This window comes from Rhinopithecus roxellana, chromosome 11 (assembly GCF_007565055.1).
Source record: "Rhinopithecus roxellana isolate Shanxi Qingling chromosome 11, ASM756505v1, whole genome shotgun sequence".
Classification (NCBI taxonomy): Eukaryota; Metazoa; Chordata; class Mammalia; order Primates; family Cercopithecidae; genus Rhinopithecus; species Rhinopithecus roxellana.
In genome coordinates, this window is record NC_044559.1 from 12,613,233 (window position 1) to 12,627,639 (window position 14,407).

A 14,407-nucleotide genomic window follows, 5' to 3' on the forward strand; every position below is an offset into this window, starting at 1 on the left:
TTCTTCTGCCTTCCCTTCTCCAGCCAGCAAACTTTTATCCATACTTCAAAGCCCAGCCTGCATACTCCCTTTAAGGACTTTCCTAAGCAGAACCAAGGACACTTTCCTCTGTTCCCTCAGCACTTTTTTCACGTATTTTATAGAGAGCTCTCTGCACTGCAGTCACAGTAGACAGTTTACATGTCCTGTGCCAGCTCCACAGGCACTGATGGAGGTTTTGCTGAATGTGAGAAAATGAGCAAGGCCTGGGATAAGGCAGTGATGATTCCTGGCTCCTGCGCGCCCGCTGTGGCAGCATCTACACACACATTCATGGAAGGAAAGCGGGGGGAGGGCTGAGTTATTTCTTCCCTTGCACTTGTAATAGCTGCTTTATTTGGGAGAAATAACCAATTCCCATTAAGGGTATTGTCAGACCCTAATTAATTTCCCTGATCCAGCCATATTGGTCCCGTCTCCATGCAAGGCTGTAGTGTTACTGCTAATGAAATGCCAAGCCAGTGAGGAGCTGAAGCTCCCACCCTCTTTAATTTAGGGGAACCATTAACAGTGCTCTCCATCATCACAATTACTGGGGCCTACTTCCTTCCCTCCCTGCGGTGAAACTTAGAGACGAACTTGTGCAACTAACTGCATATTAGATGGTGTTAAAATTTTTCAGTAGGAAGGAGGAAAGGAAAAAATCCCTTGCGTCTTGGCCATCTGGAACCGACGGTGCAGGGATTTATGGGTCTTTTGATTCTCCCCTTTCCTTGTGTTTTGTTTGTAAAACGTTCTTGGGGCAAGAAGGGCCTAACATAAACTGAGCTTTGGTGAAGCTATGCAAAAACGAGCTAAAAATGACAGCTGTGGAGATGGTGTGACGTGGCTGGTTTTGACTGACACCTTCTTTCTTGTTTGGCCATGAATAAGCACCTAAGAGTTTGATGGCACCCAGCTGAGGATCAGGGGAACTAGGACCGGTCCATGGGCTACCAGTGTGCCAGGCTCCTGCCACTGTTATCACTCCCCTTCTACAGATAAGGAAACCGAGGCACAAGGAGGGTAACTGGCCAGTTACCCAGCTAGAATATGGCCCAGTTGAAACTCAAGGCCCGGCAGCCTGGCTCCAGGGCCTGTTCCCCATCTGCTATACCCAGGGGAAGCCAGGGGTCCTCCCGCCCAGAAGCCTCTCCGTTGGGGTTCGTAAATCCCGCACCTAGAAGGAGAAGGATGGCACCTGCACCTCTGGATCTTGGAGGCTTCCCCAGCCCTAGCGAGTTTTGATTGTAATCAAATTAACAGCATAAACAAGATTTATTAGGCCCTTAATTACCTTTGCAACACTGATTTGCATAAGGACAATGTGCTAATCACAAATGGTTTTTTTAACCACTCATTAAAAATCTGGAAGAAGGAGGCAGAAAGACTTCATTGGCTTCAAGTCCAGGTCACTGCAGGGACTTGGAAGGTGTCCTACTTGCCCAGGCGCTGGTCCTGGACCTTGCCAGGCCTCTCTGGCCGCCTTCTCTTGTATAGTATCCTGGACATCTGTGAATATAGATGGCAGCCCCACTGCAGCCAGTGATCAGGACAAAACAGAATGAGCCTATAGACGTCCACAGACTGAGGATAATTAGTATTCCTCGTCACCACCCTTACCCTCAGAAATGGCTGCGGGGCGACGGCAGCCTGACCCTTTCCTGACATCCTGCTCATGCGGCACCATGTCCCCCACCAGCAGGGAACCACGAGGCCAAGAGGTCAAGGGTCTTGCTGGGAGGCACAGCATTTGTGTGGAAGAACGCAGGCCCTGACTCGTAGCCTCATGCCGCAGTACCAAAGCTCTGCAGCCTGCAGCAGACATGACTGTGACACCTGAGCTCTCCAAATATGACAGTCACCAGGGACCCTCTAGGCATCTGCCGTCCCTCGAGGCGGGGCGGGACTGCAAGTACCCAGGCTTCAGGCTCCCTCATCCTCTCCCATTTGTTTGTCCTCAGAGCCTTCAGACAAGGACCCAGAGCCTTCAAACAGCCAGATACCTGCGGGCATTGAATCTCAACTGTCCCAGTGCACCCAAGCTCACCTCCGGTTCAATGTCTCCTTAATGAAAAGGCAAAAGGAGCTTCCTGCCTCCAAGTCATTCAATAAAATTATGGAGGATGACGGACTAAAACAGTTTGTTAATTGTGAAAGCGCTCAGTTTTCTTTTCCATTTTCTTTCTGTCTTGTTTGGGAAATTGCATTGAGGACTTATGAGGTGATGAACCCCATTGCAGTTTTCCTGGAAATGAGGGATTTATCCTTTGTGAAATTCATAAAGGTGGCAAGGAGAGACTGTGTAATTTTCAACTGCCCAACCGCAACGTGTCCTCGGAATAGCCTGGGGCTTGGAGAAGGAAGACGGGCTATACACTGGGAAACAGGTAAGCTGTGGATCAGAACCGATGACCCTCTTCCAAAAAGACCCTCCAAATCAGGTTAACAACTAGATACCACCTCGTTGATCCTGAAGGACTAGCTAAACAGCAGAGCCCTGTGCGCTGTTTAATGTCTTCCTCTGCCCTTTACTGGCTGTGTGTTCTGGGGCAAGTCACTTTCCCACTCTGGGCCCAGATTTCCTTCCAGTTCTGCCATTCAAAGTGCAGGATATTGTCTAGCAGGCCTCCCACCTCCCTGTGCTCCCACGAGGAAGCCACGCTCCACAGAACTAACTGGTTAGCCACCAGTATTCAATGAGTCTTCCAGCCCACACGGCTTTCCTTTCTCCGACAGACCACTTAAGGCCCAAAGAGTAAGTGCCAGCCTGGTCTTCAAGCTCTTAAGACCACTGGCTTTGCAATCTTGGTGCTTCTATTAGACTTACAAAGAGCTGAGGCCATGATGGTGGAGGTAGCAGGGCACTGGGTGCTGGCCAGTGGCACTCTGGCCCATAACATTTCTTGGGAAAGCCAGCTTGAATTCATAACATGCACCTACCCCTCCCAGCCCAAGTCCTTCAAGGTCAAGACTCCCATCCTCTGGGCAGCCTCCTGACAGTCAGCCCTGTCCATCTTCCTCCATCTGAACCCCAAAGCCCAGTCTGCCTATCAATGAACCCTAGCCCTGCCCTGCTCTGCCAGATTCCAGTGTGGCCCCAATGAGTCTTATTTCCCCAACTAGCTTGAGGCCGCTCCTCGAGCACAGAAATACCTCATCTCTGTTTAACCCCGGGACTGAACAACCTCATGCCTTAGCTCAACTGAGCTGGCAAAGGGCTGGCCGAGATCCAGATTTGTGGCACTCTGTGACCTAAACAATCACGGTCAAGCAGGTCTGAGGCTGGTCCCTAGTGGGGAGCTGCAGGGTTCTGGCCCTCCATCAGCAACAACTTTACTAAAATAACTTGGAGGAGAGAAGCTTGGGAAGGTCGTGACACGTGGGACGATGAGAGGAGGATAATTCTGGAGGGATGGACAGCTGGGCTAGAATTATTAAGGTAAAGCTTCCCGAGGGCAACTGCAAGATATGCTGCTTAAGTGAAATGCAGCTGCAGCCTGTATTCAGGGGCTTGGTTCAGATGAAGACAAACTGTGGCTTTTAGCAAAGGGTACACAGAGGGAGGTGGAGGCAGGTTTTGTCTCTCTAGAGCAGCGGTCCTTAACCAAAGGTACGACTCCCCTCAAATGTGGGAGGGTACTTTTGTTGTGATAATGCTTAGGGGAAGAGGGCAGTCATCAGAAGAATGGAGTGGGATTAACCAAGCGTGGGCATTTAAAAAAAAAAAAAAAAAAAGAACAGAGCAGGTAGGGACCAAGATGCTAAATGCCCTGCAAAGTCCTGCACGTTGAAAAATTACCCTGTGTCAGACAGGTGCAGTGGTGCACGCCTGTAATCACAGCACGTTGGGAGGCCAAGGTGGTAGGAATGTTTGAGCCCAGGAGTTCGAAACCAGCCTGGGCAACATAGTGAGACCCTATCTCCACAAAACTAAAAAGAAATAGCCAGGGGTAGTGGCGCCATGGCTACGCTTCCAGCTACTCAGGATACTGAGGTGGGAAGATCGCTTGAGCCAAGGAGGTTGAGGTTGCAGTGAGCTATGATAGTGCCACTGCATTCCAGCCTGTCCAACAGGGTGAGACCCTGTCTTTTAAAAATAATAATAGGCCGGCATGGTAGCTCATGCCTATAATCCCAGCACTTTGGGAGGCTGAGGCAGGTGGACTGCTTGAGCTTAGGAGTTCGAGACCAGCCTGGGCAATGCTGTCTCTACTAAAAATACAAAAAATTAGTCATGGGTGGTGGTTAATAGCTACTTGGAAGGCTGAGGTGGGAGGATCACTTGAGCCTGGCGGCGGAGGTTGCAGTGAGCCGGGATTGCGTGGCTGTCCTATAGCCTGGGCGACAGAACCAGATCTTGTCTAAAAAAAAAAAAATAATAATAATAAAAGAAAAATTACCCTGTGTAAATGCACTAAGGAACACTGCTACAGAAGAGAAGCTTGGAGCTGCTCAGCAGCCAGACCCAGGGTCTGAGGAGGTAGTGCCCTTGGGTGGTGGCGGGCTTGCTGTGGTACAAAGGGCTTATGACCAAGGCAGGCAACCACATGTCAGGGGCAATCAGGCCCAGGGAGGGCACTGGACATGAGCGCGAAGGTCCTTTCCAGCTCAAAAAGTCAACAAGCCTGTAATTCGATTTATAAAGCGTAGCTGACACTCGAACTCCCAGCAGCGCCTCGATGGTGCGACCCAGGTCTGCCTGCAGTGTGCTCTGGGCTGCAGGTCCCTCAGTCAGGCTGGATAATGAGAGCCGAGCTCTGACTGCAAATGCCCCTCCTGATCATTAGCGGGGACACACACAGGGGAGAGTAGACAGCATGACAGGCCCTGTTGTTGCAGGGTCAGACTGCAGAGCGCTCAGAGAGCATCCCCAGCTCAGCAAGGGACTCGAAAGATAATTAACCGGGGGAATTGCCAGTCCTAGCCACGTCTCCTTCTGAGGCTGGCACAGGTAGACTGGACAATCCCTTGGTGCTGTCAGCCTCCAGCAAACCCATGCCTGGCTGTGACCCTGGGCTTCTGGTGGACCCAGCCCAGTCTTACTTGGCTTCAGGGTGGCTGGCCTGGGCTGGCTCTGTCCCCATCTTGGCTGGAATCACCAGCCCCGTGGCCTTCCTGAGACCCCTGCCAGCCCCTGGTTTCTCTGGGGTTGCCCAATACCCTGGTCAAGAAAGAGGTAAGGTGCTGAGCTCAGAATTTCTAACCTTCTGCCGGAAGCCTAGAATCGGAAGAAAAACAGCCTCCACCAAAGTGACAAACTCAGTGCTCTCAACCTGTTTGAGAGGGGGAAACAGGGCTCACCCATGAAGATGTGAAAAAACAACTGCACCTTAGAAAATGCAACATTCTCATGGCTGCACAGAGGCCCCCACCCCAGGGACACGTCCAAGGAGATCTGAGACCAGAGAGTGTCTGCTCAGCGCCTGCCCCCATGGCACCCACCCACTTACCTGTGTGACAGAGTGGGTTTCATGGAGCTCATGGAGCTGAGGGGGGGCTGCATGGGGAGTTTCCCAGGGGGATCACTCTGGCGGCTCTTCTGATGTCGGAGCAGCAGCAGGCGGCCGAGCTCTTCACACCAGGAGGACAACAGGGCTGCAGGAAGGACAGGATGGTCAGTGGCTGCTTGTTCATCACGCCCTGCCACACCAAGACGCCTCTCCCACCCTCCCCAGACTGGGTGCTGTCCATGCTGGTTTTGCTCCCAGATTCGTGTGACACCAGAAGACTTAGCCTTCTTGGGAGGCCTCAGTGCTCTCAACTGTAAAATGGGACTGACACCCTTGAAGGAGGATACAAAAGCCTCTGTCGTGAAGAGGAGGTCAGAATGGCCTGCATGCGGGAAGTAGTGGTCCGAGGCAGCAAAGACGGGGAGAGTCAGGATGATGGGAAGGATGGCAGAGATGGTGCCAAGAGGAAACTGGAGGAGTGAGGGGGCCTGACATGGACCTTGAGATAGCGCAAGCTTAGCAGCTGCCTGCCACCCCAGGTCCCTCAGGGAAGCCCACCCCCTCACAATGTGATCAGAGGCAAAGTGTGGCTTCTCCCCATGCTGGGCTCAAAAATCACAAGGTTTGAACAAAATCTTGGAATCTGCTGATAACCTAGGAGTGTCTGTAGAGCTATCCCTGAAACTTCTGCCCAGAAACTGGCCCCCTAGCACACCCCTTCTGGTCACACCCACGGCTGGTCCCTGCTCTGCCGGGCACAAACGCCTAGGAAGACAAAGGATGTCCAGAGCAGAGGGTAGCCAGGGTGGTGGGGGGCCAAGCAGGAGGCAGCCAGGGGTGCCCAAGGCAGGAGAATGGAGCAGTCATTCACATCCGGGATGAGAGAGCCCCACATGAACTGGGGACTGTGGAAAACTGCCATTTTCTTTCACTGTTCACTGTCCCCATGTGACCACAGGAGCCAAAAGTGCCCCCCAGGCCAGCGTGTCTCAGCCTGGGCTGTCCAGCGTGTCTCAGCTGGCCTGTCCTCCTGAAGTACATGACGAAGCTGAGGGCTGGGGGAACTGGCTGTGCTCAGTCACCATCTTGCTGTGGTGTGGACTCCAGGAGCCCACAGACTCTGGGCCTCAGTTTGCTTAGAGGTAAAAAGGAGTAATGCCTCGTGCCCTGCCTTCCTCCCAGGCTGCAGGGAGGGACAGACGGGGGCCTGCTGGGTCTGTGGAACTGCTGGACAAAGGGTGGCCACACCTCAGCTGATGCCCTACTCCTGCTGGGAGTGACCTGAGCATTACGGAAGTAGTCGATGGGCAAGAGTGGCCAGGCATCTTTTGAATCACAACTGCTCAGCCACTTGGCTGGGTGCAAAGCCGACTCCACATTTCAAGGGTCTCCCATCTGGACGCTGCACAATGTGCTTCTGCATTCTTTTTTTTCTCGACCATCTAGGACATCATTAGCTATTATTATCCTCATTCTACAGACGAGTAGACGGGGGCCCAGTCAGGCAAAGCTACTCACAGTAACCACAGCCAGAGTTGGCAGGGACAGAGACAGTGCTCCTGCCCCTGGCCCCACGCCCTGGTGGTAGAGCCTGAGACCAGATCAGAAGGTGGGGAGGAGGTGAAAGCCTTCAGAAGGCAAAATCCTAGGTGTTCACAGCCCCCCAGCCCCTCAGACTCAAGGAACCCCTCAGGCCTCTTCGACGCCACCATGTTCGGCAGGCACTGGCGGAAGACACCCATATGCACAATGACTGGGAATGGCTGGGCAGGCTGCCATCCCAAGCGCCCAGATCCTGGACAGGGTTCCCGTCAGCCCAAAGCCCTGAAAAGTCATCAAGGCTGCTTGCTCCATCTGCTTGGCTTGTGTGATACACAAAGATGCTCAACCAAGAAGGCAAGCAGGGGCCGTGGTCCCCAAGAGGGCCCCTGTTTCTCCCTCCAGGAGGGGGCCTGGTGGATGAGCTAAGTCTTAAAAGATGTATCCTGCCCCCCTCTGTGAGGTCATCTTGCCACCACCCTCAAAAGGAGGACAGTATGAGAGAAGAGACACTCTCCCCAGCATGTGTGTCTGCCCAGAAACCAACAAACACCCCTATGTGGGTGTCCAGCACACATCTGCTGCAGCTGGAGAGGCAGCCTATTCAGGGAGGCCAGGAGAGACAAAAACGAGCCTCCAACCCACTCCATCCTTCTCCCAGGCCCCTAGGTACCGCCTCTTGTGCGGGGACACTGGGCATCTGGAAACTCATTTGCACGCCAAGCACGAGGCCCGCTGGATCGCAGTGAAGGAGGGATCGCTCCACTGGCAGCACAAAGGACGGCCACAGATGGTGCTGCCTGCTGCCCGCCCCACCCCTCCTAGCCCTCGCTCCTCCTGGGGGCTGGATTGCCATGCAGGGGGCGGAGGCACCACGGGGGAATCAGGGCTTTCCTCCAATGTCATGGGCCACCCCCTGCTCAGCCAAGGACAGCCCTTGTCCTCCTGCCCCTAGTGGAGTGGTTTCTGTAAAGGGAATAAAGGCAGGTTGGCTGCGTGACAGGGCCTTGCTGTATAGTCTGGCATGCTGCAAACAGGCGTGATATGTGGATCAGCCAGCCACAAAGGCCACTTTCCTACAACCAAGAGGTGGTGGGGGGATGGGGAGTCACCACCCCTCATCCCTGAGGTGGGTGAGCACAGAGGCCACGCTGGCAGCCCCACGCGGGGTGGTGGATGTTGTGTGTGTTCTCCTTACGGTGCAAACCAACACAAGTTGTTCCGAGGCAAACGTGGGTTAATGACAACGCCTGGGAATTCGCAGCCAAAAAGGGAGTCTGGGCACTATCAAGAGAACTAGGAGGGCTGACGGGGACAGAGAGAGGCAGGCAGGGGATTACGCAAGGACAGACAGAGTGACACCAGGTGGGCGGGTGTCTGAGTGTGCCTGGATCTTGGCCGTCACTCACACGTCTGGACTGGGAAGCCTGTCTGCTCTAATCAGGCGGGGCTGGCCTGCATGCCTCTTTGACCTGCATGCCTTTGGTCTGTGCACTTGCTAGGATGGTGAAAACAATCCCAGGGTGAGTGGGAGAGACGGGAGGACCTGGTGCGGTGTGTGCAGAGCATACCAGGCAATGGGAGGGCAGTTTCAGTCCTGACCTGAGTCCCTCTCTGCTGCAGGCAGTGTCAAGAGTCCCTTCTACTGCCTGAGCAACCAACATGGCCAGTCTGTCCCTTTGTCCTGTGGGCCCCACTTACCACTGGTAAGAGAGCTGGCCCCAAATGCCCCTTTTCATACAGAGGACCCCAGTTTTCAAATTAAAATGGCAGCTAGGACCCAATGTCCCTTTCCCCCTTCATAAAATGCAGCTTGCTTGGGCCCAGGACAGCCTTGGCCAGTACATGTAACTACCTCTCTCCCACAGATGGGTGACGACTGGCCTCCTGCCTGGTGCTCCCACGGCGGCAGGCCCATGTACACATCACTTGCACAGCTGTCAATGAATGCCATTAGACCCACGGCCACCCTCCAAGGGGCTAAGCAATTGGCAGTGAGATACTCCAAAGCCTGCCAAGGGGCGTGGAGAGGAATTTTAGCTCCACCGTGCAAACTTTCTGGGCCACTTCCAATCTGGGATGTCAACATGGAGAGGCCTTCTGCCTGTCAGAAACCAAGAAGCAGGGGCTGGGCATGATGGCTCACACCTGTAATCACAACACTTTGGGAGGCTGAGGCGGGCAGATCACTTGAGGTCAGGAGTTCAAGACTAACCTGGCCAATATAATGAAACGCTGTCTCTACTAAAAATACAAAAATTAGCTAGGCATGGTAGCCAGCGCCTCTAATCTCAGCTACTCGGGAGGCTGAGCACAAGAATTGCTTGAACTCGGGAGGTGGAGGCTGCAGTAATCTGAGATCGTGTCACTGCCCTCCAGCCTGGGTAACAGAGCAAGACTCCATTCCCCTCCAAAAAAGAAAGAAAGAAAGAAAAAAGAAACCAAGAAGCAGGAGGGGCTGTTGGGAGCAGAGGTTCAGCCATAGAAAGGAGGTTGGGGTCAGGAGGGGACCTGCGGAGCTGGCCACAGAGGCCCATGGGACCCACGGTCAGGCATGCTGACAGCATGGCTATGGCAGTGCCCATTGCCCCCTCTCCTCCAGCAAGATCTCTGATGGGTAACAGCCTTCCTTAGGGAAGGAGAAATAGAGGCACGACCGGCTGCAAATGCACTGCTTCTGATCCCTAAACAAATCCCCTCTCCCCCATCGCCCAAGGCAGCAGATTTTTAACAAGCAGGTGCTGAGCTGGGTGCAGGCACCCCAGAAACTGGGCTCTCAGGCTCCTCACCAAGCCCCATCCCCTGTCGTCCTCTCCAGCCTGTGCAGGGGCCAGTGCCGAGGACCTTGGGGCCTTCCAGCTCATCTCATGGTGACCACAGCTGGGGTTGGGATAGCAGCAGGGAATCCCCCCAGCTGCCAATGCTGAGCCTTAATCCAGAATTCCAAGCACTCCTCAAACGTCTCAGGGTAAAACGTATAAGCATGCACCACCCAACCTGTCTAAAGTGAACCCACTGAGCTCCCCTCACCTCTCCAAACTGCATCCTTGTGACCAGACTCCCTCACTTCGATCCATTCTCACCTTCAGTACCAAAGTGTTCTATCACTCACCCAACGTTCATTCAACAACCAGGTGCTGAGCACCTACTGTGTGCTGGCGGTACTGCGGTGAACAGGCGAGGTTAGCATCCCTGCTGAAACCGCACATGGCCTCCACTGCTGAGTCCAAACCACTTAAGATGACGTGCAAAGCTCCGCAGGCTGGAAGTCTTGGCGCCCATCTCTCCTGACCTCAGCGGGCAGCTACCACCCTGTGGTTCAGGGCAAGGGACTCTGAAAGTCTGGATTCAAAAACTCATTCCCTTCATAGCTATGTGACCTTGGGCAAATGACACAACCTCTGTGGGCTTCAGTTTATCTAAGAAATGTTAATGCTTACTCTTTGGGGTTATTGTGCGATTTTTTTTTTTTTTTTTTTTTTGAGACAGTCTTGTTCTGTCACCCAGGCTAGAGTACAGTGGTGCAATCTTGGCTCACTGCAACATCTGCCTCCCGGATTCAAGCGATTCTTATGCCTCAGCATCCCGAGTAGCTGGGACTACAGTTGTGCACCAATCACGCCTGGCTAATTTTGGGTGTGTATACATTTTTGGTAGCGATAGAGTTTTGCCATGTTGGCCAGGCTAGTTTTGAACTCCTGGCCTCAAGCGATCCACCCACCTCGGCCTCCCAAAGTACTGGGATTACAGTCATGAGCCACTGAGCCCAGCCTTATTGTGCTATGGAATGACATTAACACCGACAAAGTGTTTAAAAGCGTCTGGCATGTAGTTAGCACGAAGAGCCTCTCAGCGCCGTGTGTGCTCTGCTTGTAGCAGGCAAGAGTCTTCCAGACAGGAGATGGTCTCTTATTCGTAAGTCCCCTATGCCCAGCAGGCTCCAGGCTCACCTCTATGCGCCAGCCCCTCAGGACACCCCACAATTCCACGCCTCTTTCCTTACAGAACTTGCACTTCTTTAAGGCTCATCTCTAATGGTGCTTCCTCCAGTTTCCCATCTATAAAATGGGTTTAACAGGAGTTGCCTGCTTCACTGGACATGGGGTGTAAATTAGTGTTGCCAACCAACCCCAGTGATATCCAAGTAGAAGCTAGCAAGTGTGCAGGATGGGCAGAGGGCCAAGGACCCTCACCAATCCCTGCAACCCCATACCCACCTCTGCATCCCATGACGCTGAGAGGGCTGCTAAGGCACAGCCTGAAACCAATCCATAAGACCTGATCCCAGTTGTCCGTTACGGTGTGATACCTTGAGCAAGTGACTTAACCTTCCTGCACCTTAGTTTCCCCATCTCCTAGGGTAGCCATACGGATGGGACTGCATCACCTCCATGAAGCACAGGGGAGCCAGGCACACAGATCTCTACATGTGCTCATTATGCCACGAATGGCATTACTGCCTTGGTCGGTAGAGAAGAGACCAACAGGATGGTCCTGGGACCTTGTATCTCTGCTTCTGATCACAGAGCAGAGGGCGAGACAAAGGGCCTAGGCAGGCACGAAGCTCCAGAAGTTCATGGAGATGGTGGGGGCCCTGAGCAGATGAGCAGGCCTGTGTGCTCATTTGGCACACATGTTGCACAGGGCCCCTTCCCCCTGCCTCCTTCCGAGCTGCCTGGGGGTAGAATGAGGACATCAAGTGTCCTGCTCTGAGACACAGGAAGCAAAAATTAATTCCCCATTCGGAGGCAGCTGTGCCTCTGCTTCAGCTGGTGGCAACGCGCCGGTGGCCCTGGAGGAAAGGCATTACTTTTTCTTTCTCTAGGACACCCCATGGGACTCCCACAGCAGCCCCTCAATAGTGGCCATCCTTTGTGGGGGTAGCGAGGGCAGTTCCCCAGGATCCAGAACAGCCCAAGACCCAGGTCCAGCATCCCCCTTGACCCCCTCTAGGACCCTGTCTTTTAGTAGCCAAGATCCAGACAGTCACTGCCACATCCGCAGGGAAGCAGCAGTCCTGAGGGGCCAGCAGAAGGGAGAGTTGACCTCAGCAGAAGGGACAGTTGACCTCATGTTCCTGTTGCCTGCGCTAGTCTTTGTAGCATCTCCAGGAAGCCACAGGGACACTAGGGTTCCCACTCCACACCAGGTGTGACTTAACCAAGATCACTGACAAGCAGCATGTGTCCTCTAGTGGCGCTGTGCCATGGTGTAATCGGTGGCACATTCTTCCTTCTTAGTGGCATGTAAAATAATGGTGTGTGTGACCAGGAGTGGTATATTCTATAAATGGGACCCAGTGGATATGTCTAAGGGCCCTGCACCGGCTGCACCCAAGGATGCTATGGTGAAGACAGCACCAACACTAGCAGGTGACCCTGTGGTCACTCATCTGAAACAGAAATGGGAGTGAACAAGCACTAGATCTGAGGATCAGGAGGGGACCAGGCAGGAGGGCACCGAGGAAGAGCCAACTTCCCAACATCTGCTTCCCCAAGACCTTTCCAGCAACTCCCCTGCAGCCAGCAGCCCCCATATTGTCTGTCCTTTAGGGGGAAAAAATGAAAGCAGATGTCGGGTGAGGCAGGCCTGAGTGGGGATGCTGGGGCAGCTCATCCTGGCTTGCTCGGGCATGCCCTCCCCAGGGGCAGTGACAGGCCCTGTATTTGCCCCTGTACCTGCAGCTCAAAGCAGCACAGAGGCCCAGGACTGGCTGACCAAATGAGGAGGCGAGAGGCAGAGGAGTACAGTCCTAGTTCAGGAATCGCCTGAGTGCCAGGTGAGGAGGGTGGAGCTATATTGTCCAGACAGGCCGAGTGACCAGCCTTTGTTAGCATCGATCAGGTCAGGTGTCATGGGGAGCAGGTACGCTCACCTGGGCACCTGGGAAAGGCTTCCTCCTTGCCAGTCTGCACTTGGCTTGAAAAGGAACAAGAAAGCAGAGGCAGTCATGGTAGCCACAGGGAAAGAGGCGCTCCTGGTGGAGCCAGGCAAGGGGAGGTGCGGACAGTGAGAGGCCTGGGATGCTTGCTCCTGGTAAGATCTGGCAGTCAGGAATGGATGAGAGCAGCAGTGGGGCGCAGGGGGAGGCTGGGAGGGATGAGAGACCGTCTGGAGGAGGGAACAGAAGCCTGGATGTACAGCTGGGCGGGATGTCATCGAGCACACTGCAGCCTGGGGAAGCCACACGCAAAATGAAACAAAGGCCTAAGTATCAAAGAGCATCTTAGCAGCTAAAAGGCTGATGGAGAACAGAGGAAGTATGTGTGTGGGTGGGCAGGGGAGCTGGGAGGGGTGCTTCTGAGACCCAGGAGACCCCCAGGGATGGGGCAGCACTCAGAGGGGCCCGGGAGAGCCCTGTGAAGCAGAGGCAGCAGCATCTTGAAGCAGGGCCCTCTCATCCTCAAAACACGCCCTGGCAGGTGGCAAGTGGGGTTCATGATTCCAATAAAAATATGAATGATACATTTTCAGATGCTTCCATCCCATGAGCTTACAAAAGGTCACACAAGACCCTCTGAAGTGGCAGCAGCAGTGAGAGTGGTGCCACTCCCCAGCGGGGGAGGCTGTGGGCAGGGGCTTGCCCGTTGAGTCAGGGGCAGGAGAGCCAGGCCCCCACACTGGTCCCTACACTCTTTCCCCTCTGACATGTCGCAGGTTCCTGCTCCCACATCCACGAGAATCCCAGGGAGCACCTCAAGCTGCCTCAGGAAGACGGGCCCCTCCCTGTCCCACCCGCTGGTCACCACATCCTGATGATCTTTGCAGTCTGTTCCCGTTGCTCCTTGCCTGCTCCAATTTAATCACCTTCTGCAGCCCTGCCGGTTCTCCCTGAATTATGACAACAGCATCCTGTCATTCATCTCCATCTCCAAACCTGCCTCCTGCCAACCCGCCCTCTGCAAGGCGGTCAGAGGATTTCTTCCACCCATGCATTCTGATCACCTCTTTCCAATCTGTGTCCCCACCCCAGAGGCTGCACAGGGCCTGGTAGATGGTAGTTGCTTGACAGATGCAGACGCGAATCTTGTGCCGGTGTTACCCAGGGGAATGCTGTGGTGATCTGTAGCGACAGCACTCTGAGCTCCTGGGGGCACAGCTGGATTCGGGGGCTTCACTTCTACAACCCTGGCACCCAGCACGGCGTTTAGCACATGCTATGCAGCCAACAGATGACTAACTCACTGACATGAATCACAGCTAGAAATAACCCAATATGCTGAGACGACTGGGAGGGAAGGACAGACACTGAGACCCGGACAATGGAAGCAGTATCTGTGACCAGGCTCTCAGTGGCCTTTAAACCCACCAGCAGCTCCCCATTCCTGGGGGCAGGAAACCAGCTTCAGGAACAGAGTTCTGAAAGGAATCTTATCAGGAATGTGTCCAGAGACTGG

At 54.0% G+C, this 14,407-nt stretch overlaps 1 protein-coding gene across 11 annotated transcripts in view; it reads right to left on the reverse strand.

Moving 5' to 3' along the window:
- ZMIZ1 (zinc finger MIZ-type containing 1) overlaps nt 1-14,407 on the reverse strand; it is a 241,568-nt gene that overhangs the window by 29,078 nt on the left and 198,083 nt on the right. For all 11 annotated transcript variants that reach the window (XM_030940491.1, XM_030940490.1, XM_030940489.1 and 8 more), the window contains one exon: nt 5,472-5,616. In XM_030940491.1, coding sequence (XP_030796351.1) covers nt 5,472-5,616 — 145 coding nt within the window. The remainder of the gene's footprint in view (nt 1-5,471; nt 5,617-14,407) is intronic.